At 41.2% G+C, this 21,488-nt stretch overlaps 2 protein-coding genes and 1 non-coding gene across 5 annotated transcripts in view; 2 read left to right on the plus strand and 1 right to left on the minus strand.

Annotated features, from left to right (window-relative positions):
- Nucleotides 1-8,168: 8,168 nt before the first annotated feature.
- RPL30 (ribosomal protein L30) lies at nt 8,169-12,031 on the plus strand. Its single transcript, XM_085302643.1, has 5 exons — nt 8,169-8,266; nt 8,368-8,418; nt 9,235-9,380; nt 10,516-10,646; nt 11,924-12,031. The coding sequence occupies exons 2-5, from the start codon at nt 8,398-8,400 to the stop codon at nt 11,971-11,973; spliced, it is 348 nt and encodes a 115-aa protein (XP_085158769.1). The 5' UTR covers nt 8,169-8,266; nt 8,368-8,397; the 3' UTR covers nt 11,974-12,031.
- Nucleotides 11,560-11,694, plus strand: LOC146601929 (small nucleolar RNA SNORA72). The gene has a single exon (XR_014898145.1). It is a non-coding gene; the product is annotated as a small nucleolar RNA SNORA72 (small nucleolar RNA).
- Nucleotides 12,032-13,605: 1,574 nt separating the features above from the next.
- Nucleotides 13,606-21,488, minus strand: part of MATN2 (matrilin 2) — a 65,521-nt gene continuing 57,638 nt past the window's right edge. The window contains exons 24-28 of one of the 3 annotated variants that reach the window (XM_085302358.1): nt 21,329-21,481; nt 17,493-17,564; nt 16,816-16,926; nt 16,476-16,571; nt 13,606-13,941 (exon numbers count right to left, since the gene is read on the minus strand). In XM_085302358.1, coding sequence (XP_085158484.1) covers nt 13,886-13,941; nt 16,476-16,571; nt 16,816-16,926; nt 17,493-17,564; nt 21,329-21,481 — 488 coding nt within the window. In that variant the 3' untranslated portion in view covers nt 13,606-13,885. The remainder of the gene's footprint in view (nt 13,942-16,475; nt 16,572-16,815; nt 16,927-17,492; nt 17,565-21,328; nt 21,482-21,488) is intronic. The other 2 variants (XM_085302526.1, XM_085302444.1) reach the window with 2 other exon arrangements.

A 21,488-nucleotide genomic window follows, 5' to 3' on the forward strand; every position in this document is an offset into this window, starting at 1 on the left:
CGCGCCCGGGGCGCGCTCGGCGGGGGCGGTGTTTCCGCGCTGCCCCTGCGCTGCCGCGCTCGGGCCGCCCCTGCTGCGCTGCGTTGGCAGCCGACGGCTGCTCCCGGGGAAGGGAGCAGCGATGAGCGGCAAAGCGCCGAGTCCGTGCCGGGCGCGCAGAGGTGGGAGCGGAGACCTGGGGGAGCCCCGAAGGCACCTGCCTGCCCGGGCACCGCGGGGCCGGGGTGGGCCGGGGACCACGAATAGCGTGGGTATGGGGCTGGCCTGGGGCGCCTGGGCAAGCTCACGGCTGTCGGAGGGGCTCCTGGGACTGTGCAGAGAGCTCCGGGGCTGCCCCACGGCAGGGAGAGAGCGGTGCACATACCATCATCTCAGCACACGTGTGAAACTCTAGTATACCTGGGAGAGATCAAACATACTGCATCTGTGCTATACTGATAGCACATACCCCAGACACATCAGACTCCCCATGTGTGCTGCGCATACTGAATGCACCCRTATCAGTCTGGGAAACCACCTGGCAAACATATGAGCAACACAAGCAGCGATACAAAGCACAAGCGTGTGCATATTCACTGCTGTTCCCTCAGCTTGAGTCCATTTTTAGGTCAGTTTGGAAAAATAATGCAACTACATGTAGACTGAGTAGATTCTTCTGTGACTGTCTTTAGGCCTGTTACTGGATGTGAAATGCTACAACTGTTTAGCAAAAGTGGCAGCAGCTTCTGTGCTGTAYGAAAGTAGAGGTGCAACATAGGGCTTAGCAACAGAAGTTAAGCATACAAGTATCTAGCTTACACGCTGCTAGTGGGTGTCCTCACAGCTTTTTGCTGGGAACTGGGTTCCTTACACAACACAGACCTCAGTCGGGTCAGCCTCGGAGTCACAGGTGGGTGGATGCGTGAGGACACCCAGCTACCTGCCTGTTGCCAGCCAGCTGGAATGTGCCCGGCCTCCACAAATAATGCATGTCTGTGCATCTGTGCTTGTGAAAGACCCTTGAAAGCTCAGGACCTGCTGGCAGACAGCACATATGAAAGGGAGGGCTGGAGAAAGTACCACGTAGAGGTTTTCCTGAAATCCCAACTTTCTTCTATAACTTTTTTTTCCAAGAACAAAGCAAGCATCTTCCTCAGAGAAGGTGGCCAGGCCACCAGAATGGATTCAACAAGCACTGAGAAAAGAATGGGAAATCTACATTCGATTTCTTCTCTTGCCTGGGGAGCTTTGTACCTGCTTTCTGCAGTGTCCTAACAAAAGGGTAATACGAGTAGAGTGCACCTACCGACCAGTTTATTGAAAGAGTGCAGAAAGGAATTCAAGATTTACTGGACCAGAGAGAGGGAGCATGTTTGGGCTTGTTTTCGCAGCTAAGAGTACTTGCTGTAGGGGAGCTTAAGGACTGTACTKCATGTTCTTTAAACAGCCCTTGAATAAGGTACGGAAGGAGTCCTGGGATTAGGAGTGAGAACCAAAGGGTATTTGKTAGGTGACTCCTGGAATCACTAAATGACGATCTCATGCTCTCACTTGCTCCTCTTCTGCTTTCCCAAGAGTAAAGGAGAAATCATATCTTTTCTGCGGGAAGATGGGACTCAACTGAAATAGTGCTGCAGCTGAATGTAGATTTGGTTGTGGTAGGACAAGGCTGCACCTACAGTGTATCAGCTCTGTCACACAGGACTAGATGARTGTGATTGACAAGCTCTCAGACCCTTTACAAAGTGCTACCACACACCAAGTATGGGTTCAAGTGACACCGTGCCAGATGAGACACCTCTGTCTCATTGTCGTGGAACCACACCAGGCTTGGACAACGTGTGGCCTCTGCAGACCACTTAGCACAAGCACATTCTCACTGGGTAACCTGCTGCTCCACAGCTGCCTCTGTGCCACGGTCTCACCTTGTGGTGAACACAGAGATGCCYATTCCCTAGTCATGAGGTAACTTCTTGGGTTTACCAGGTGGCCAGTTACCTATTTTTAATAACTCTGTAGATTTCAGTTTTACAGTGCAAACATGAACTAATGCACTCTCTTCAAGAGAGCACCAGTGAGCCCAAGATAGGATTGATGTTGATGCCAGTTAAGCTCAACTTTTAATTTCGGCTTCCCAAATACTTTTCACAAGTGTGTTAGCGTGCTCACCTATTTGCCAGTGTAAATGGCAGTAGCATGGGCACTTCAATGAAGCTGCAGGGCAAAGAGCTACGGAAGTAAAGGATTCTAGGACTGGGAAGGTAATGTAGCATGAGGCTGGAAAGGGGCTCCTGGGTAGTGGTGGGAGATTGGAGAAGGTAAGGGCAAGAAAGTAGAGAGGGTACAGGGTGGGGGCCTGGGCAGTGGCACTGAGAAGCTGTGCTCATGCTACAGAAACCTCAAGAAATCATTGCAAGTGATCCAGTAGCTGCAGTATGATGTTGGTAGATCAAAATCCTTGCTAGCCTTCCCATCCCTTCCCTTGAACAAGGCACCTCTCCACAGATTCCTGTTATCTCTAATCCGAACCACTCGGTGCTTCCCTAAAGGAGGGCAGTTTSAGCAAAGTTGCTAAAAATAACATATAACAGTAAACAAACTAAACAATAGTCTTAAACTAATCAYTTTACAAAGGAAAAAAAATTACTCAGAAATATAAATTGGGAAATTAAAATAAAAATGAGAGTGTTCAGAGATAGCTATAGTTCTAGTGGTAACACAACAAATACTTATATCCTGTTATGCAATCACAAATGCACTTCCAGAAGCAAACTTCTGATGATTTCTGTAAGGTGTTGGCAATTTTTAAATGCCCGAGGGCAGTACRACATGACTAGACTTGTTTCACTCATTCTGTTCATAATTTTGAATATTTTAGACAAGATTACTGCTACCAGTAGATTTGTATCTATTTTTTGATTCCTGACTAAACATACCCAAATCCTAGGACTTATCAAATCATAGTAGACTTTTGAAAAGCTTTTTTTCAGTTCTTCAGCTATTCTATACAGAAAGAACACTACTTAGGCAACAAAATACTCTAAATTGTTTATTCCAGCAGACAGTTCAGGCCAAATTTTCCATTGATGCAAATTTTGGTAGCTCCACTGAAGGCTGCTCTGTGATGTTGATCTATGATTGCAGCAAAGTGCTGTCTGAAACACAATCTTTTTTAGTTTGCTTGGGAGGACAGTGTTCTTGAGACTCAATTTCTAAGATAAATCTTGCAGCTTCCAGGAAAGGAGAGAACCTGAAGATCTTCCTGTCAGACTAATTACTGTTTTTAGAAATCTGCACCTCTGAATTTCTGATACAAAATGTATCAGATGTAAATATCTTGGCAGATGTAAATATCTTGTGGTACTGGCACTTTAAACTTGGTATGTATATATATAATAGTTATGTGTATACACACATGCACTCCTCAGTGTCTTTTTACTGAGCTGAAAGTATATTCAAGGTGTGCAAATATCCAGATATTCAAAACTGACAGTATTTAACTTCAGTACTTTCCCCGGACCCTAGGTAACTGGACTAGGTAACCTTCTTTCTGTATTTAACCCTTTTTCCTCTCAAGCTCTTTTCTTTCCTAATAGTAAAGTCCCTGAAGTATGACTGAGAAGCAATTTGAATTCTGATTCAACAGATCTGTACATTACTAGGATTCCAAATTCCCAATGACCTGAAACGAAGCGCTATATTTGTTTGCCTGACAATAAAGGGGATAGTTTAGTGCATGACTGTATGAAAACTGAATGAACATGTTTGCATTTGCTGTAAATGTGATTATCAGAGAACACAGTCTGTCACTTCTAATAGCCCTGAGAAGTGCWAAAGGAGAAAATAATGAATGCAGGTGTTCACATGAAGATGTTACATAACTGTGAAGTGATTTTGATGGAACTAAAAATGTAAGAAAAACTAAGATTATATTTCTGTRTATTTTTGTCTTACCAAAACAATATGTGCTGTTCATATTGGTAAAAGACATACCGCTCACACTTTTAGACTTCAATGTTATTCTCCTTTTTCTTCATTAGAGTTCTTCACATTCTTTTCTCTCAGCTTACTACATACTGTCTACAATGCCACACATAATTAGTATTTTTTTTTCCTAATGCCTTGCTTTACTGTCACTGGATTACATGTACAATTACATGTACAATTACATTAGATRAGCCAATGCGACTACTCTATTAATAAGTTGACATTGTTATTATTACCATTGCTTTTGAGGGGCTGATGTGCGAGGTTCTAAAATGTGGAGAAAAAGTTGCTTCAAGATTTCTCTGTGGAAATGCATTTGCGTGTGCCACACAGATGGGCTCACATTTGCACAGAATTTCCGATATTTAAATGCTTGCAACTGAACTGTTGGGAGAGGCAAYGTTCATGATCCTGGCCAGCCCCCGCTGTGAAATAAAACACAGTCACTTGCCTATCTTTTCTTGAGTATGTGTCCACTCCCCTGCCATGGTTTGTACTGTAGGTTTATGATATGCTGCTGCCAGTGACAATGTTGCTGTCCAAGCTTCTTGCCTTGCCCTTTGCCTCTCCCCTCCCCAGCGGCTCATTCCCATCCACAGTAAGGCATCCCATCATTTACGTCCCACCTTGTGGGATGGTGTTATAAAATAAATCACTGACTTCACCTGAGTTAAAAACAACACACAAAAATGGYTCAGAGTGGGAATTCCTTTAGCTGTCATCTGTACTGAAGTTGATGTATCATGAAATTAGGGCCTCAGCTCAAGCATGGTAATTAGACTGTTAATCCAGCCATGATTCAGAAGTGTGTGATCACGACTCCAAGACAGYAAGACTTCTTTAAGATATATCTTTTTTCTTGTAGAAGGGATTTAGAATGTYTCAGATACACAGGTTTTTTCCATTTTCCTCCAGGCCTGAAATGATGAAGTTGCTTTCTTAATTTCTGAGATATGGCAATGCTCTACCATTGACTTTCCCCTTACTGTTCTCACTCTSCTAATTTGTTCCTCTATGATTATCTGGTGCTTTCTTACACAAATCAGAGATACATCAGTATATCTAACTATATATATGATATATATATCAGCTGTAACAACCTTATCAACATTTTAGGAGGTGGGGAGAGGAAGAGAGATCTCCCTGAAGACAAGCGCTCTCCTGATTTAATTATTTTCCTTTCATGTGGAAATTTTGCTTTTGCCATGTCAATAGTCAAAGTCAAAGTAATGGTAGAATGGGAGAAGCACCAGGGAGGGRGTGCCTTGTTTCTCCTGCATGCCTGGAGAGCACGCAGAGTCTCCATTCCCTGCCTGCTCACGTTCACTGCCCAACTGAGTACTGGCCTGTAGAGTTCCTCAGCCAGAGCAGTGCCAGAGTCCCCTGGCAAAGGAGCTGTCCCGCAGCTCRGCTTGGCCACCAGGACAAGTAGGAGCATTGGACTGGTCAGTGGTGGCTACTCTTTGAGCTGGCAGACCTCAGTGGGAGTGATACTAGTGTCTTCCCTGACATTGGCAGCTGCTCTCCAAGTCTCTGCATCCTGAGACATGTTTGTTGGAGATGGTGGCATCTGCTGCTTCCTTTGGCGCTACTGCCTCCTTTTTTTCCTGCTGTTTAATGGCATAATGATGGAGAGGACCACAGCAACACATGCAGAGGGGGGCACTGCTTGGCCTGGATGYCAAACTGTTTTGCTGCAGCACTGCCTGAAGTACTTTCCACTGTATTTTAATTCTGAAGCATTTACATTATAAACATCTCTCCATTCCCAGCTGCCGGCTGATTTTTAACAAAACAGTGGCTGTATAATACTGTTCAGGAAATCTTCATAGGGTCAAAGCCTTCTCTTCCTTCCAGAACTGCCTTTATTTGACTTGCACCAGCCTTTGGCCTATATAAAGGACTTTTTACGAACCACAGACCCTCAAGAGAGGCCTTCATCAATACAGAAGGGAGATTTGGAGAGTGAGGGACAATGATGTGGAAGTTCCCATTTCTGCATATATTTCCCCACACAGAGATCTCTTATTCCCCATAGATCTATGGACATGATTTGGCCCCCAGGAACTGAAGACTCTGACAATCCGTTCTTTTAAGAAGTGCACACTCTTTTTTTTCTGTTAAAAAGCACTCCACACCACTGCAAACATAGTTTTACAATCTCTTAAGCATGATATTCTCTTCTAATTTGGGGGCTGAAGTTGCAATGATATCCTTGAAAACAGCTCCCTCTTCAGGAGCTGTTCAGACTTCCTAGAATTTATAAAATACATGAAAAACAAATATTCAAACAGAATTGCACTGAGAACTCACCAGGTCCACTGAGCTTTATGTTCTCTTACAAATATTTTCAAARAGTAAGAATATAAGAATATTGTACTTGATCACAAATAAAAAAAAGTTTTTAAGAATGAAAAGCAAAGGCACAATATAACAGTAGGAATATAGCAACACACCTGAGTGTTATGACACAGAGAGTAACAAGAAAAAAATGAAACATGGAATGGAGTTTATTATCTGCCAGTGATAAACAGAAGTTTGAAGTACACTTCAAAACTGATTTCATTTTACTCTTGAAAGTTATTTTGTTTCAGTAAGTGATATTGGACTATATGCAGGTATCAAAATATTAGTTTTTATATTATTATTTTATATGCTACATTATTAGTTATACATGCTTATCCTATAAATTTTTCCCAGAGGACTTTATAATTAGAGATTGAACATTGACTCAGTTTTGGTATATTTAAACTCCACTTAACTTTGATGATTTTTTCTAACACACTTTTATCTCATCTTTATCTCAATGTTAGCAGGTTAGACCGTGATGTAGGTTCTTCATCTGACCTGTTAAAAACCGAAGTTGTTGCCCAGTTTCTACACAGGAAGACAGTTATTAGGGATTATGATGTGCATTTTGACCAAAAGGTGCTTGTCATTGGCACGGTGATACACTTCTAAATATTTTGGTCAGGTCCATGATCACGTATCAGCAAAAAACCCTATGTGGAAACAGCCATACCAGTAGAAAGGTGTACCAGTTTACTGATACAAATTATTTCATTTCCTTATTCAAAATAAGCTAGAAGCACTACTAGAACAACTGAATCCAGATCCAGTATGTTTTGGTTTTGCTTTGTAAGTTTTTGCTGTGTAACCCATCTTGGTATAGGCATCAAACTTCCTAATGCTAAGAAGTATAATGCCCTCCCATGCTTACGCGAACCTAGGCAAATCTAGGAGGGGTTTTTTGATCATTTTGTAATTTCATCAGAATAAATATGCACTGGGCTGCCTTTCATCAGCTAAGTCCTAGGAGTTATACCAGTAAAATATACCCACTGTGGAGCTCCCTGTGTCTCCTTGTTTGCCATACAGCGCACTCACTGCATTGAAGATACTTTGCAGTATCTTCATATTTGTATCAGAGAATGGTGAATATTGGGCTAGAACGGACCATGGAGCTTATCGAGAGGTATCGCAGTCCGAGTCACTGTCGTGCAGTAGCGATGCATTAGGCTCACTGATGGCATACAGAGGTGCCAGAGGTTCAAAGGAGACGATACCTCGTCTAACGTACCACCAGCCCCTCCACACCACGGTGCTRCTCGCACTCCCTCAACACTGGTGCAGAAGGTGTCTGATTATGGATCAAAACCAAGCTCCTTCTAGAAACGTCCGCTCGCTTACACCTAGTTACTGTAAAAATTACGACATTTCTSCTGGAGAACACAAGGAGTATTTGCCCTAAGATGGGCTTAAAACTCTCCCAACAGTAAAGGGCAATTTCCATCATCTAGTTCTGTAAGTCAATGCAGAACAACGTCCTCACACCCACGCTATTGCTTTCCAGCCCAAGCCTTGTCTTAACATGACAGTCTTTTATTTCAGACTGGGCCTGGTGAGCTAGAAGGTGAAGTACTACATTTCAAAGCTTTTTACTTCGTCCCCCCTCCCTCCATTTCCCGTTCTTGACCAGAGGAGAAACGCTCCCTCACGAACGGTCCCCCGCGCGCCCGCGCTGCTCTGATCTGCGCCACACGCGGCAGCGGGGGGAAGGGGCCCGCGGCCAGGCCCCGCCCCCAGCGAGCTGCCCCCCAATGGCGGCTCTCCGCTGCCCCGGCCCACCCCAGGCCGGCGAATCGCCGCTCGGCGCAGGCGCGGCGGCGCCCGGCGGAAGGGTTCGCGGGCCGTGCGGGCGCGGCGCGGCTCTCGCGAGAGTTGCCGCGCGGGGATTGGCGATGCCTTGTGGGAGCTCTTTCCTTTCTGGCTGCCCGGCCATCTTGGCGGCGCGTCTCCGGTGAGCGGGGCTGGGCCGGGGGCCGCGGCCGGGCGGGTGCGCGCGGGGGGGGCCGCGGCCGGTCACACTAACCGCCTCCCCCCCCCTTCCCTGTGTTCCAGTTCCCGCCCGACCCGGCGTGAGGCAGCAACATGGTGGCCGCCAAGAAGACGGTGAGTGGGAGCGGGCCGCGCCGGGCTCACGTGGCGGCGGCGCAGCCTCGGCCGGCGGCGGGGCCTGGCCCGGGGTGGTGGAGACGCCTGTTGCGGCCCTCGGGCCGTGCCCTGCTGGCGCGGGCTGCCGGCTGCGCGGTACTGCGGGGTGCGTACAGGGCCCGTGTGTTGGCCGCAGGGAAGGGGAGCTGGTGCCCCGTCCCTGGCGGGGGTGGGAGGACGGTGCGGTTCAGCTCTTGGCATGGGTGTGTGCTTGGGTTTCTTGCTACCTTATGTGCTTGCCTTACTGTTAAAGCTGCCCTGGCAGGTGTGGGTTTCCATACTGGACAGTGGTGTGCTTCCTTGTTTCTGTAAGTGCCCTGCTGTTCCGAGTTCCTGCTCGTGTTGCATGTGATTGATTGTGGTGACAAATGTAATGGTCTTAATGTGGGACACACGTACTCCAGGCTTGCCAGGTAGTAGTACTTATTCTGACTTGGCTAGATGAACTTTAAAAAAGGTCGGTCAAATACACCAGGACATGACTGAATTTAGATGCTTGTGATAAAGTGTTTAGGAATGTTTCTTCCATTTTAAAACACATGGATATTTTGTTGATGTTGGGGAAGAGTAGCATCAGTTTAAGTATGGTATCACTCTTATCCGCAAATGTTCTCTTAACCATGTGGTATATTAGCGTTTTTACTGTGCACTGCGAGTAATACTAAAATTATTTAAAGAATGCTTGTATTTGGAACTTCTGTATCTCCTTATGTTCTTTGCCATTTTGCAAAAGGTAAAGAAGTATCCAATAATGCTTTTCTGTTTTTCTTTCAGAAAAAGTCACTAGAGTCCATAAACTCTAGGCTTCAGCTGGTTATGAAAAGCGGTAAATATGTGTTGGGGTACAAACAGACTCTGAAAATGATTCGTCAGGGCAAAGCCAAGTTGGTCATCCTAGCCAACAACTGTCCTGCTTTGAGGTAGGTAGATGAATGAAAAAAACAATCCTCTTTAAGGCAGGTGCTTTGTATGAATGTGATATGTACTTTATGCTGCTTACTGCAGTGAAGTGTTAATGCAAAGTACTGGCATATTCCGGAGTGCTATGAAGTAAAAATAGGAATTGAGAAAAAAAAAAAAAAAAAAAAAAGAGGTCTGCATATGTTAGAATGTTTCCCAGCTGTTTCCTAGCTTTGTGTACTGTGAAGAGTTTGCATAAGAGAAGATATATTTTCATTCTATGACAGCATTCATTGAAAGTATAATAGAACAAGGATTAATTGATTGATTCCTTTTTTTTTTCTTCTCCAAAGGAGTATATTGGGAAAATTATTTTACAGTTAGAGCTACAGTAAGTGACACTGATTTAGTGTTTGAAGGTTACAAAATTTGCTAAAGTATGTTCTAAATTTAAGTTCCTGGCCAGTGAAATCGTTTTTCTGTCGGTGAATTCTTTAACTTCTGTCTCCTCACATGTTCCATTTTGTAGTTTTGAGCCCTTTTGTCATCAAAGGGTATTGACAGGTACAAGAAACTGGCAGATACAGTAAGATAATATAGATGTTTGAGCAAGGGCAGCACTGTTACAGTGTTACAGTTAATGTGAATCTGAGAAGAACTTGAGGAACAATGTTGACCACTAGAATTTCCTGGTGGAAGACTGCAGAGAAGGAAGCATAGGTTGATGTTTTTTAAAAATAGTATATAGTTCATCTCATGTCTAGGGGCAGCCACATTTGTTCAGCGTCYCACAACTGGGTATCTGCATTAATAGTGGTGGTCATTTATGCAGTTGGCATGGCTCCCGCTACTTTGCAGAAGTCTGAAAGTCCTTAATACACCACTTTACTTTAGAAATGAATGTTTGTGTAGGAACAACTTCAAGGATTAGAATTGAACAGTGGGCTTGCTGATACATGTTTTCAGCATGCTTCTGGATAGGGGTTCCAGAGCTGAAACATGATCTTTGTCTGGCAAGAAATAATGTGTTTTTTTTCCAAGTGGGAGGGAAAAATGCATAGGACTTGAGTGTGGATGGAGTTAAAGCTACTCTGACTGTATTAAAAACAATCCGAATTGTTCTCAGTGCTTTAATATCTACTTTTTGAATTGCAGAAAATCAGAGATTGAGTACTATGCTATGCTTGCAAAGACTGGCGTTCATCATTATAGTGGCAACAACATTGAATTAGGTACAGCATGTGGAAAGTACTACAGAGTGTGCACGCTGGCTATCATTGACCCAGGTATGTATCTCTGGCTGGATGATGACCAAATCATGCAGGAATCAATGGTTCCTTCACTGACCTGTTAGCAGTACTGAGCAAGTAATACGCAGGAGTGATGTCATACTTTTGTATCCCTTTTTGTTGGGYTTAACTTTAAATCTCCTCTGAGATCATGGTCTTATTTAATGAGTCCTAGGTTCTTAAAACCTGCAATTCTTGCTTCCTGTGTTGGCATAGAACTCCTTTTACTGTTAACCCCAGTGAGAGTGCGTTTTATTTCCATGTAGCGTGGTTTTAGTAGGTGGGAAGAAACTTTACAGTATATGTTTCTAGACTATCTGCTAGAATACCAACTTTTGAGATATGCTTCCTGCATCAACCCTTGTTAATCTTTGTTAATCTAAGACAGACTTTGCTGGATTATGAGTTGTCCTGCTTCTCAGACTGCCATATAGGAAAATAAGCTATATGTAAGCGGATAGTTATCTGGCTCTATGACTGAAGATTACATTAAGCATGTTTTGTTCTAAACCAGTAAATTTATGGATAATTATACGGGTTAGTAGCAGCCTTTGTCCCAGACAGTTGCTTCAGTTCTCCATGGAAATTGCCAGTTAGGTGGCTTGTCCAAAAACTTCTAAATGAAGAATCATTCTTTTTGTTGTGTGTGTCTTGACCAAAAGCATTTTATTTAAACGCATATGTATGGATTTGATGGTTCCTGTATTAACTCTCACCGAGAGTTCTCCAAATAAAATCAATTTGAATTCGCCGTGACTAGTTTAAGAAAGATGTATTTAGCTTTTTTGCATTCAAATACTAGCTGTAAATCTCACTTTGAAAATGTTACCTTTTTTCCTGACTTTTTAGCTGTCATGTTAAGCTACTTGTAAGCTAAGGAGCTGTGATTAAATTTTACCCATGCAATTTACTGCGAATATTCTCGCTGTCCTGATATTTTGGTGATCAGGGGAGGCTAGACATTCGCTATATTAAATCTATGCATTGTGTCCTCCAGGACTAGATAGCTGTTCTAGTGCTGGCTTTGTAAATGCTAGTGACATGTACGTAATTATTCTGAATATATGTTAGATTCTGTATGGCTTAGCAAACTACAGTTACAAATATTCTTATCAAGCCATCAAAATTCCTTTATTTGTTTCTAAATAGACTGTTTTTACATTACTACAGAGCTTTTCCTATTTGTAGAATCAGTATCTCTTAATATTGTGTGGTTTATTCTTAAAACAGATCTTGCTGTGGATCTCTGGTAAGAATATATTCTTGTTTTACAGGTGATTCTGACATCATTAGAAGCATGCCAGAACAAACCAGTGAGAAGTAAATGCTGTAAAGGTGTTCCTTCTACAATAAAACTGGTTACAGATCTGTTTTAAGAAAAATTTGTATTGTATTATACCTTTGCTGGTTTTAGGGAACAAACTATATAAATGAAGATTCATTATTGCTGCTGTGTTTGTTTCCTGTTCTATTAGAAGTACCTTCATGGGACAAAGCTTGCCTGGTGCTTTCTCTAGAAGTTGTGCATCTCAGAAAATAATAATTTTTTTTTGTGGTAAGTATGGTATCAAATCCCAACAGGGCAGAGCTCAGACTTTGATTTTGGAGTGCTAACTCAAAATAAGTTTTTAAACTGGTCTATTAAAATATGAATTCACACTTAGCATGAGTTACAAGAGCAGATTTATGATGTTGGGGGGGATTGTAGGGTTTGCTTGTACTAAAACCAATTGAAACCATTTTATGAAGTCGGTCACAAAGTATTAATAGAAATGGCAAATAGTATAGCTGCTAGGCATGATGTACACTATCAATACGATATGAAGTTAACTGCTCAAAGGTAGTCTGAATCCCTTTTTCAGTTTCTGAAGGTGGCATGTTAGAGACAAGTAATTCAAAGTTCTCTGCTGTTGGTGAAGGTGTTGGTATCTTCTGCATTTAGGCCAGTTTTGTCTGGCCAATTTTGGTTGCAGGATATTTCTGATTATTAAATGTGATGTCAGTGCTTTGCTGACGTGTGATAAAAGGAACATGAAACAAAACCTGTGTGTATCAGTATCTTCACCAAACTTACATTATCTTGCCAAAGTATGTTAAAGCACAGGGTGCCTTTGAAAGCCAGCTGTTATGTATCTATGCACACTCATTACCTTCTCTGAGATCACTTACCTAGCCTCTGCTGCAACTATCCCTGTTTCCATTATAGAACAGGTGCAGCTGTGAGCTACTAATTAGAGATAGACAAAAGGTTAACAAACATGTATCAAAGCAAAGAAGGAATTGCTGATATCCCTACCTATTAAAGCCCAGATTTGCATCAGTTCAGGAAATAGTTTAGTTACTGCAGTTGGTCTGAAATTAAAGCTAGCACAAAAGTGCAGTCACTTCTAAGTGAAAGGAGAAAAACTTAAAAGGCGCTTCAGCCTGCCTGAATGGTTGGAAGTAATTTGCTGTTTTCAACTGAGTCTGTTTTTGACAAACAAGTGTGCAGCAGGCTGCATTGTCAACAGAATGGCTTCATAAGTAAAACACTACTTGTGTTCAGCAGAGTTCAAGGGTTACCAAAGCTGACTAAGGCCTGGAAGAGTAGAGAGAAGTAACCTGGACTGGATGTGGCAAGAGGAAAAGGTACATGGAACTTCAGATTGTAATACCACGATAATCCAGCAGGCTTTCCATTTCACTTGTTTACATTCATCAGAGTTCAAACACAAATATATGAACTTGTGTTTTCTCTTACAACTGATTTCACCAATCTACACTTGATGGAAATGATATATATGAAACCTAATTGCTGTGAATGCTGCCACACTTGTTATGTATGTGTGTGTATGTATCCACACAGATACAGTGCTAGAAATAGGGGAGCAAATGGAGGGAAGCCCAGAAAAAATAAGCCAATACATAGAATTCATACCCTAAAAATGCTTCAAAACATGGAGGTTTCACTTCAAAAAATAACAGCATTTTTTATTATTTTGCATAGCTTATTTCAGCTGTTTAGTTCTACTTAATTAAAATTTTTGCTAGTTACTAAATTGTTTATACATATAAAAACTTTTCAACACTTCATCTGCAATCAATGCAAGACAGTACATGTTGTATATAAATGTGAAGGTCCAAAATATTCTTTTCAACTTCAGACACAATAATTTGTTAGTTTACTTCGAGCTGATCTAACAAAATAGCTCTTAAAACTTTGTATAAATATACAGTGTAGTATAAACTTAAAATTTTCATCGGTATCTTAGTCTGTTTTCCAAGTCTTCCATTCTCTTCGTCATTTCTTCCAGTAGACAAAAATTAAGGAAAGAACTATTGAAAGTATTAGTAGAAAAACAATCTGCCAGATGCCTGTTAATAACTTCCCCCCACACACTCAGAATTTGAGAGGACGAGACTCTTAAGATGCTACTTGTTCTATCTCTTCATGCTACAGTATTTAGCTTTTTAGAAAGATTGATTTTTCAGAACCATGTCCATTGTAGTATTCCAGCCTGTTGGATTTCTTTATCACTGTCTGAATTGCTGCATGATATGGGAGAGTTTTGCTGGAGAAATTACTCTTAGCTATGAGTTTGTGGCCCATAAATTTGGGGTTATTTTTCTTTCGTAGCCCTCCCTCTCTGATTTCCAATAGTTTAATACTTTTTCATTTTCTTGCTTGACTTTATTCAGCTGAGTTGAGAAAGCTGTGTAAAGCCAGGAATGCCTCTCGAGGGATTTTGGGCTGCTGCTTTTTAAAAAGGCTTGTGGTTTTGAAAACTGGCAGTTTTTCTTAATTTTAAAGAAAAGCTAAATGTTTATCTTAGTTAATTCTATGTAGAAGCTGTCCCAATCACCTTCAGAACTATTTGTAAGCTCAGAGTAGATCATAAACGCTTGTATAGCTCCACGACTGCAGAAGAAAATCTGCCAATCTTTTTATCTTCCTGGCCTATGGTGGTGCAGTTTTTGGTTTTACAAAGAATATTTGGATCCTCAAAAACAGTGGTTTTTGGGGTAGTAAGATGTAGAATAAAGCAAGAAACAAGCCCCAGGGGATGCTAGGACTGGCTCTGAAAGAAAAGCTACAGCGATACGAGGTACAGCAAGCATCACTTGTCTGATAGCAGTCTTATCAATTTGATGTGCTTACGTCTGCTGTAAGGACGTAAGCACATCAAATGTACCTGTACCATTTACCTCCAGAGCCACAGGAATGCTGTATGCTGGAGAYAGAGGAATCTGGGGGAAGAGGAGACCTAACAACAGAAGATCTCTGGCAGTGAGGCCTACTTTTGAAGGACTGATTTGCTGTACCCTCTGGTCACTCCTTTCTCYAGTGGAATTTAAAGTCTTGATTTGAACATTATAAGGTATTACATTAATGAAAAAGAGAGAGGACATCACACACACATAATAGTAGTAAAGTTCTTAGGTGGGCAACTTAGCTAGTTCTGGCTTAGCATATATGTAAGGCACTGACCTTACAGTGAAGCTGCATTTTGGGAATTGGAAGCTTTTTGTGCTTGCTGCTTTCTTTTCCCTTCCTTTGCCAATGCTTCGTTGTTTTCCTGGCTCTTTTAAAAGATTCCAGCCACGTGGTTGTTATACCTCTTTTCCCATATGTTCAGTAAGTCCATCTTTTCTGAGTTGATGAAAATCGTTTCACTTGCTGCTCTTCTCAGATGAATAGCCCAAGTGCTTCTCCCATTGAGACATRTTCATTAAATATCTTCCATATTACCTAGAACTTGTAATAAGGAGGGATTTACCTACGTATGCTTGTAGAAGTATAACCTCTTGCTTGTACTCTAGGGAGAAACATCTACATGGCGTTCTAATGTGCTAGTAAATGTGTTGTAGGCAGAACAACAGGGGGCTCTGCTAGCCTGACTTTGAYGGAGTTACCTCCACAGGTGCCTCTTTCAGAAACTGTTTTTGTATAGGAAGCACTTAATTATGAGTTATTTAAATCACTACACTCTTCTGTGCAGAAAAATCATCATTGGTCTTGCACACAATTTTTGCCAAGACTTATATAGAAGATACGATTCTTCTTAGAATATACATATAGAAAATGTCTTCTTACTAGTGAATTCCATTAGGCAGAAGCAGCTTTCATGAAGAAAATACACAGGAATTTGCTGCATAAATATTGCCTAATGCAAAATACTGCAGAAAGCTGTATTGCCAATTTATTGCTGTTTTCTTGTGACACATCTGGTGGATATTACAGGTATTCCTGCACTACCTCCCTTAAAAGGCCACAGTGATGTGCATCCCCCTCTTCCAAAAAAGCCAGAGATCTGCACTTAACCTTTTTTTGCTCTGCGTATTTGTTTGTGTAAAGTCAATCAGACCCCGTGTCCCCTGAATAACACTGACAGTCTTCATTTGGAATATTATTTTAAATGACTCATAGCATCTGGTGCTTTGCCTGGCAGCCCGGGAGAGAACTATCTCCGGTAGTGATGTAATGGTTTCCTGTAGACAGTAAGTGCTATTTGGATGCTATCTGAAGAAGTAAAACCACCAAAGCAAAGCATTATTAGACTTAAGTTTTACCAGTTGCTCCTTTGCTGTCCCTGAAGGTGTTAACTGTTACGGATTACTCAAGATCCTTACTAGTATTTTGGTCCCTTTTCTGAAGGAGAGGTGGATTTCAGGTCTTAAAAGCCTTGCTTCTTGGATTTTCAACATGACACTAAGTAGTTCAGCTTTTCATTAAAAGAGAGTGGTCTGAGCCCATGGAGGTGGTTTAGGCTTGATGGCTTATATTAATCGTTCCTGTTAGCCTGTGTCTCCTGTGTGTTTTAAGACACAGTTACTCTGAAAGGATATATCGCTGGGTGAGTTTTCTTACTTCAGTGGTTGCATAGTTCTGGAATGTCACAAAGTTTTCACATTTGCATTGGTCTTTATCTTTTGAAGCTTTTGCTGAAAAACAGAAACAGTCAAGCATACACTTAAAATACTGAGTAAATCCAAAAAGGTGGGGGAGGGAGGGAATGACAAGGTTGTCTAAATGCGGAGAGGGTTTAATACAGCTTCCTGTTCTCAAAACAGGTCAACATCCAAAGGAATGCTATGGGAAACATATAAATACTAGAAAATAGTACATGACACTTTTTAGCCTATATATTAAAAGACTGGATTATCTGAACAAAGATAACCTGATTACCTGTTGTTCTTGTTGAGTAAATGTGACTGTCTTCAAAAAGATACTTATGGTGTACTGCAAAATTGGGACAGGCAAGGACATCTATGATGGCTACTGTGGCTGAATCTGGTCCTGCAGGAAACCCCCAAAAGATCTAAAGATCAAACCTACTTCACTTAAAATTATACAATATTTTTGCACTCACATGCATTGAGTCTCCTTAATGAGTGAGTAATCTCACTGGTTGCAGTGAGGATCATTCATGGAGAGGACTAGTGATGTGAAAGATGTGAAGGGACCAAGCTGTTAGGTTGTCTTTATTGTATATGCAATTTAAGTTGTGGGTTGCAGAACTGAAAGGGAGTTGTGAAAGTTTCTGTAAGCTTTACCACTTCAGAGTTGATGAAACAGAAGTGATTGAAAGCTGAACATGCTTTGAAGCACAGTGTTGCAATATACGTTTCCCCTTGAGGTAATTCGTTTGGATGGTGTAAAAAAACAGAGCATGCAGCCATGCATTTATTATAGTGAATCCCAGAAGTTGTTCTGTACAAAGCACAATTGACTTGCAATAGAAAGTAGAGGGTTTTTTGGGTAGCATGTTGGGGGAACAATTCTCCCATAGGTGAATTGCTAGGATTTTTCTGCAGAAGATGGCATGAGGAGGCAACATAGCAAGGATCTGGGGGAGAGCTAACCTGAAGACTCTGGACCAGTCTTATGATGTGTCCCAAATGATGACTCCTGCTGGTGAGCTGAATCTTGCAAAGCTGGCAGAAAGAAAATTGCCAAAGGAAATGAAATTATAAAAGGAGCAATGAAAATATTTTAATTTCCTAGAAACAGAGATGGTTCTTACCAGTAACTTTTTCTGTTGGTGCCTCTTTCATAATACATGGGGAATGCCTCATACCTGTGCAGTTTGGAAGAGGTCCAGCGTCCATGGTAACTCAAGAACTCACCTTCAGCTGAGGTTATCATAAGAACTCTTCCAAAACTAGAAATGCTTCAGCAGCAGATTAATAGCAATGAAGAAATTTTAAATTACAGGAACCTTTGTGTCCTTGAAGTGAAAATTTGTTACATGTTTTATTGTCATCTAACATTTCTATGGGGTGAACTGAATGAGAAGAAAAACTGTACAGAAGGAATGAGTGTAATGCACAGGAATTACAAGGAAAAACACAAGTTTCTAATTCATGAATCATGAATTACATGAATTTGTGGAGTAGGAACTTATTTTAAAATCCATGTAAGTTTGTTTTTTAGTTAATGGATGTCTAGAGACAACTGGAAACCTGTTTTATTTGTAGGTATAACCACCTGAATGAATATTCTGCACATTTTCCTCTTTCTGCCTCAAAAGGCCAACATAGAGGCAGCTTTTTTTTTTTTTTTTTTTTTTTTTTTTTTTCTCCCTACAAAATGAGCACTTCATCTTCAATTAGCTGTGGCACAGATGAGTTGGAGAACATTAAATTTAATAGCTGCACACCTTGATCAGTAGTGCTGGGTGAACTGATGGAGCATCTAGGACTCCCTCCTAATCTATGTGTTTCTTCCACTGAAAGTGAGAGCACTAAGGAGACCAGAGTTCAGTGGGAAGAACTAAGATACTTAGGTATGTCCAAAATGGGAGCCAGCTGGTGGGAGGAATGCTGAGATCCCGGAGAAAGTGTCCAGGGCAAAGAAGTGAGGATTGAGATCATATGGTAAGGAAAAAGCTGAGTGGGTGAAGAGTCTGTTAAGAATGAGGAACTAGGAAACAAGATAGAGAAATTCTAAGTGTAGGAGGGGAGAGACAGGTAAGAAGAACCTATAAGAAGCATTTGACTCAGGACAAGTTGATCTAGAAGTGGCTTAAGAGCTAACAGCTAATGGGGAAACTGTCTAGAAAAGGCGGAGGGCTAAGATGGAAAGCCTGAGCTCTGAAGCTGCACTTGCATAGACAAGAAGATTAGGATTCAGATGTAAGGGATAGGAAACAAGACTGATAGGTTAGTAGAGCTGGAGTAGAAGATCTCAGGTTTGGGATGAGAATTGGGCATTTCAGAACACTCCTCTTCAGGCTTCAGAATCTCTCTGATTTTGTAACTTTTATCACAACTGTGAGGAAAAGGTAAGTACGGACAAAGGCTGTTAACACTAATAAAGTTCTTGGCTGAATACAGTGCAGTGAATTTGCTGGGGAAGCATGCTAAAGTTGAGTGGCTGCTTTCAGTTTTCTGTTTTGTATCAAACCCTAAGTATTATGTTAGAAATAGCCTATGAGAAAATGAAAGACTTTCTTCAAAAGCAGTGGCTGTTTATATGCAGCAGTGATACAGATCTAGTTTGGAAGGTGAAGAGAATGTTAACCAGCAGGCTGTTAAATGAGTACTGTCGTCTGACTAGGGCTGGATCTTGCGATAAAAACAATGTGTTACCATTTGATTAAAGGCTCCCATAATGTACACGCTCAGAACAGGGGAGAAGAAGCAATCATTGCTGTAGCGTTTTTTAATGCTTCCATTCAGACTAGGAATGAACGTGGACCAAGGCAATGGATGGAAACCTCCTGACTGAATTCCTCTTAAGATGCAGAAGAGCCCCTTCCCCTTTCTTTTTACTACAATTCATTAAGAATAATTAATAGTAAACAACTATTCTACCAAGCTGATGCTTTCTTGCAAAGTAAAAGCAAAGAGCAAAACAGATTTAGGGGGGCTCCTTTACTTGGAAACATGCAGTCATTCACAGYTGGGACAGGGGATGAGAGGCTTAGTCAGTGGAGATCATGTGCTGGCTGCATGAGGGTCAGAGGTTCGCTCACTGCCCTCCTAGGCTGGAGCCTCAGAAGTCCTCARCTGAGGACAAAGATTGAAGTCAAAATGAAATTAGTGGTGTTGCACAGAAGGGGAACAAATCTAGGCTATAAGCCAGCCTAGAGAGGAAAAATTGAACTTTCAACTTGTGTTACAGGTTTGGAGGCAAAACAGCTGGTGGAGTGAGTTGATGAGCAACAGGTAGTCCTGGGGTGTCCAGAGCAGGGGGGAAAGAARAAAAGGCTGGGCCAGCCCTGAATTCACAGGTGTGAGGCATTGCCTACTGGTGAGACAGGAGGAAGGAGGAGGGAAGCTGTGAGGCACCAACTCTGCCCAGTTACTAGAAGACTAGAAGTGCAGTTTAGAAACTGCCACAAAGGGGCAGGATTTACTTATTTTTCATGTGGCAGGTAATACATTAATAATAATAAAAAAAAAAAAAAAAAAAAAAAAAAAGGCAGAAAGAAAAATTGTGAAATGGCAGCTAAAAACCCCTGTGGGTACCTGAAGGATGTGAAGGATGTATTACCACCACTGAGCTCTGGAGTTTGCTAATGAATGAGAATTACTATACCAATTGCCAGATAATTTTGGCTTTGGAATCTCCCTAGCTTTTTGGATGACATACTGTCATCAGCAGATTATCTGCCTAGTAAGAAGGTTAATGAACAGACTTGGTTTCATATTATCATAGTATTTTGTATTTCACAAAGAGCTAGATTCTTAGGACTAAGGGAGAAAGAAGGGATATGCAATCTCTGAAACATTCTCAGATTCTTTTTTTTTTTTCCACATTCTTCCTAGACATCTATCTGAGGGAGAAATACACTGCTTTATATATATATATATATATATATATATATATATACACACATATATATATATGAATTTAATGAAATCAAAATTTCTTTAAAAAAAAGTTGAAAATTAAACCATTCTCTACAATTCTAATGCGCACCATTATTTGGTAACATTTCTGAATTTTGCTTCAAGTACCAATTAATAATAATGAGTCCTGGGAGAATGTGAATGGGAGGGAGTCTTCTCTCTACTCGAACAGGGTTCATTTCAGCTCACATTCCCCTTCCCCTTGCAAAACTTCAGGAGGGGATGTTTAGAGGGAGGCTGTATATGTTGAAGTGAGGAAGAGTGCTTTCTGGAATATAGGCTCTGCATCTGTGGCACAGAACTTGGAGCTTATGCACAGTTTTTGTATTTTGAACTACTTGCATTTTTGAAAACATATTCCATCAATTAATTTGGGTGTTCTGTAAATATGCACAATAGCTCCTGATGATTTCTTCTGCTGAATTTATTCTCATTAAGACATTATAAATCACTGACTTTCACTATTTTTCACATTCCCAATGAACTAGATCATGCTGCTTTGGGTGGGGTTTAGTGCATGGCTGACCTAAACATAGCAAAGAGAAAGAGTAATCAGTTCTCCTGGGCTCAGAAGTTGTATTTTTAATGCAATCTTTGTGAAAACAAAGAAAAGGAAATTATTATATACCTTTTTCCTGGGTTTAGATTAAGGGTATATATTCCTCACACACTAAAGGGCAGAAGTATTACCTTGAGTTACTTATAGTCTTGCAATATCTGTGACAAATGGTCTGTATTATGACAGAGGTCACACTGAATAAAACTAACTGTCCTTTGAGGCCTACAAATAATCTATATGCATTCATTCTTCTTCTATCTCAGTGAAAATAGAATACGGCTACCTTCACAGATCTGGACTCTTAGCTTTTCACTTATCTCCTCCATGGCTGTGAAATCCTCAGCGTAGAAAAGATGTTTATGTGATGGCTCAGAGGCAATTTCCAGCAGCTCCTCCTCAATTGTTTTTCCAATTCCAACAGCATAGATAATTATACCTAGATT

Source organism: Rhea americana, unplaced genomic scaffold (genome assembly GCF_003343005.1).
Source record: "Rhea americana isolate MKP2758 unplaced genomic scaffold, rheAme1 scaffold_0, whole genome shotgun sequence".
NCBI classification, from domain to species: Eukaryota; Metazoa; Chordata; class Aves; order Rheiformes; family Rheidae; genus Rhea; species Rhea americana.